The sequence below is a fragment of the Otolemur garnettii genome, unplaced genomic scaffold, assembly GCF_000181295.1.
Source record: "Otolemur garnettii isolate 467f Iridium unplaced genomic scaffold, OtoGar3 scaffold00015, whole genome shotgun sequence".
Lineage (NCBI taxonomy): Eukaryota > Metazoa > Chordata > Mammalia > Primates > Galagidae > Otolemur > Otolemur garnettii.
This window is the reverse complement of record NW_003852410.1, coordinates 1,282,312-1,285,678: the sequence shown is the minus strand read 5'-3', so window position 1 is coordinate 1,285,678 and position 3,367 is coordinate 1,282,312. Positions and strand designations below refer to the sequence as shown.

General features: G+C 47.8%; 1 protein-coding gene across 1 annotated transcript in view; it reads left to right on the top strand.

Moving 5' to 3' along the window:
• The window catches only part of LOC100941641 (tubulin monoglycylase TTLL3), a 26,924-nt gene that overhangs the window by 16,681 nt on the left and 6,876 nt on the right, over positions 1-3,367 (top strand). The window contains exon 10 of the mRNA XM_023510622.1: positions 2,096-2,531. Coding sequence (XP_023366390.1) covers positions 2,096-2,531 — 436 coding nt within the window. The remainder of the gene's footprint in view (positions 1-2,095; positions 2,532-3,367) is intronic.

Sequence of the window (3,367 nt, the reverse complement as noted above, 5' to 3'; positions counted from 1 at the left end):
TGTAGTCCCAGCTATTTGGGAGGCTAAGGCAGGAGACTCGCTTGAGCCCAGGAGTTGGAGGTTGCTGTGAGCGTGATGCCTTGGCACTCTACCCAGGGGGATAGCTTGAGGCTCTGTCTCAAAAAAAAAAAAAAATTCAGCGGGATAAAGGCAGAATGTGGTATTAATTCGAGGTGGTGAGAGGAAGCCCTGTTGAAGCCTGTTTGTTGGGTTCAAATCCCATCTCTTCACCTTCCACGTTGTATGACTTTGGTCAAGTGAAAACATGTTTAAGCATCCATTGAGGGAATAGTGTAAAACTCATGGGTATCAATTATTATTTCATTTATGATAGGTGGAAAACATTTTGTGTATATTACCTCACTCGTAATTATTACTTCACTTGTGTATATTACTTCATAAAACCCAATAAGAGCTGGGAGCAATAGCTTATGCCTATAATCTCACTGTGGGAGGCCAAGACAGGAGGGTCACTTAAGGCCAGTTGTTCAAGACCAGCCTAAGTAGACTGAGACCCTATCTCTACAAAAATTAGAAAAATTAGCCAGGGGTGGTGGCATGTGCCTGTAGTCCCTGCTACTCAACAGACTGACGTGGGAGGATCACTTGAGCCCAGGAATGTGAGGTGGCAGTGAGCTGTGATGACACCATTGCACCGCATTGTAGTTCGGCCTACAGACCTGAACCCTATCTCAAAAATAAAAAAAACAAAAAACAAAATCAGGCTGGGCACAGTGGCTCTTGCCTGTAATCCCAGTACTCTGGGAGGCCAAGACAGGTGGATTGCTTGAGCTCAGGAGTTCAAGACCAGCCTGAGCAAGAGCTAGATCCTGTCTCTACTAAAAATAGGTTTAAAAAAAAGTAAAACTAGTTGTTTGTACCTATATATTAATCTAAAAAAATTTTTTCTTTTTTTGAGACAGAGTCTCACTATGTCAACCTGGGTAGCATGCCATGGTGTCACACCTCACAGCAACTTCAAACTCTTGGGCTTAAGTGATTCTCTTGCCTGGGCCTCCCACGTAGCTGGGACTACAGGCGTCTGCCACAACACCCGGCTATTTTTTTTTGTTGCAGTTGTCATCAAACTTGCCAGCCTTGGTGCATGTGGCCAGTGCCATAACCACTGTGCTACGGGCACCAAGCCTAATCTAAAAATTTTTTAATTGGCAAATAAATACTATATTAAAGTAATAAAAATATAAAATAAAAACTAGCTGGGCATTGGGGGGTGCCTATAGTCCCAGCTACTTGGGAGGCTGAGATAGGAGGATCACTTGAGCCCAGATGAGGTTGGCTGTGAACTAGGCTGATGCCATGGCACTCTAGCCTGGGCAATAGAATGAGACTCTATTTTAAAACAAACAAAAAACCCAAAAAATAATGAAGTGGGTGCTGTTTACCCACATTTTACAGATGTAAGGAATGCACAGGTTGATGACTTGCCTAAGATCTCACAAGTAGGCTCGGCACCTATAGCTCAACCGGCTAAGGCGCCAGCCACGTACACCTAAGGTGGCGGGTTCGAATCCCCAGCCCGGACCCGCCAAACAACAATGACGGCTGCAACCAAAAAATAGCCGGGCGTTGTGGCGGGCGCCTGTAGTCCCAGCTACTTGGGAGGCAGAGGCAGGAGACTCGCTTGAGCCCAGGAGTTGGAGGTTGCTGTGAGCTGTAATGCCACGGCACTCTACCCAGGGGAACAGCTTGAGGCTCTGTCTAAAAAAAAAAAAAAAAAAAAAGATCTCACAAGTAATTAATGGTGAAGATGGGACTTGAACATGTCTTGGTGACCACAGGGCCATTCTCTTACCCAGCTTATCTTCAAGCACTGGGAGGGTTAACTGCAACTACACACAAAGCACTTAATACAGTAGCCCCTGAAGTTAGAGCCCTCGGAAGAGTCTTAAGGGAAAAGACTGGTTCTGGCCCTAGAAGGATGTGGTGAGGCCCAGGCTTTTGTCCTTTTTGTACCCCACCCCTACCCCTAGTAGCGCCCTATCTCGAGTTGAACAGTCTGGGGTTGCATCTCCTGCCTGCATTTGGGCAAGAGAAGCACAGGGGCCAGACCTCAGCTTCCTGCTCTTTGCCCCAGCTCGGTGCACCTGTGCAACAACTCCATTCAGAAGCACCTGGAAAACTCGTGCTCTCGGCATCCACTGCTGCCTTCAGACAATATGTGGTCCAGCCAGAGGTTCCAGGCCCACTTGCAGGAGATGGGGGCCCCAAACGCTTGGTCTACCATCATTGTGCCTGGCATGAAGGCTGCCGTGATCCATGCACTTCAGACCTCCCAAGACACTGTGCAGTGTCGGAAGGCCAGCTTCGAGCTCTATGGTGCTGACTTTGTGTTTGGAGAGGACTTCCAACCTTGGCTGATCGAGATCAATGCCAGCCCCACTATGGCACCCTCCACAGCTGTCACCACCAAGCTCTGTGCCGGTGTGCAAGCAGACACCCTGCGGGTGGTCATCGACCGGAGGCTGGATCGCAACTGTAACACGGGAGCCTTTGAGCTCATCTATAAGCAGGTGAGGTGGTCGGGCCTGGGCAGGACTCCAGGCAACCCCATTGCAGAGCACACGGCTCTGCACTGAGTCCCAGTTCAAGATCTGAGTTCAAACCCTGGTCTTGCCAACATGACTTCTCTTGAACCTCAGTTTCTTCATCTGTAAAATGCAGATAATATTACCATCTTTCTCATTGGGTTTGGGAGAATGAGATGAGTAATATATGTGGATAATATTTCCAGAGAGGCATATAGCATACTTAGATTCTTGCCTGGGTGTGGTCGTTAATACCTGTAATCCTAGTATTCTGAGAGGCTGAGATGGATGGATTTCTTGAGCTCAGGAGTTCAAGACCAGCCTGAGGAAGAGTGAGACCCATCTCTACTAAAAACAGAAAAATTAGCTGAGCATTGTGGCGGGAGCCTGTTGTCCCAGCTACTCTGACAGCTGCAGTAGAGGGATCACTCCAGCCCAAGAGTTTGAGGTTGTGAACTATGTATCATGCCAATAGTAAGGCTCTGTTTCAAAAAAAGAGTCAGAGGCTCTTGTGTTCAGATCCTTATGGGATAACAATGAACTGTATGACTCTGGGCAAGTTCCTAACCTATAGGTAGTCTGTTTCCTCATCTGTGAGGCAAGAATAAAAATAGGCAGCTAGGCATGGTGGCTAATGCCTGTAATCCTAGCAAAGCCGTGGACTGCCTGAGCTCACGGGTTCGAGACCAGCCTGAGCCAGAGCAAGACCTCGTCTCTAAACATAGCTGAGTATTGTATCAGAAGGCGGAGGCAAGAGAATCACTTGAACTCAAGAGTTTGAGGCTGCTGTGAGCTGTGACGCCACAGTACTCTACCAAGGG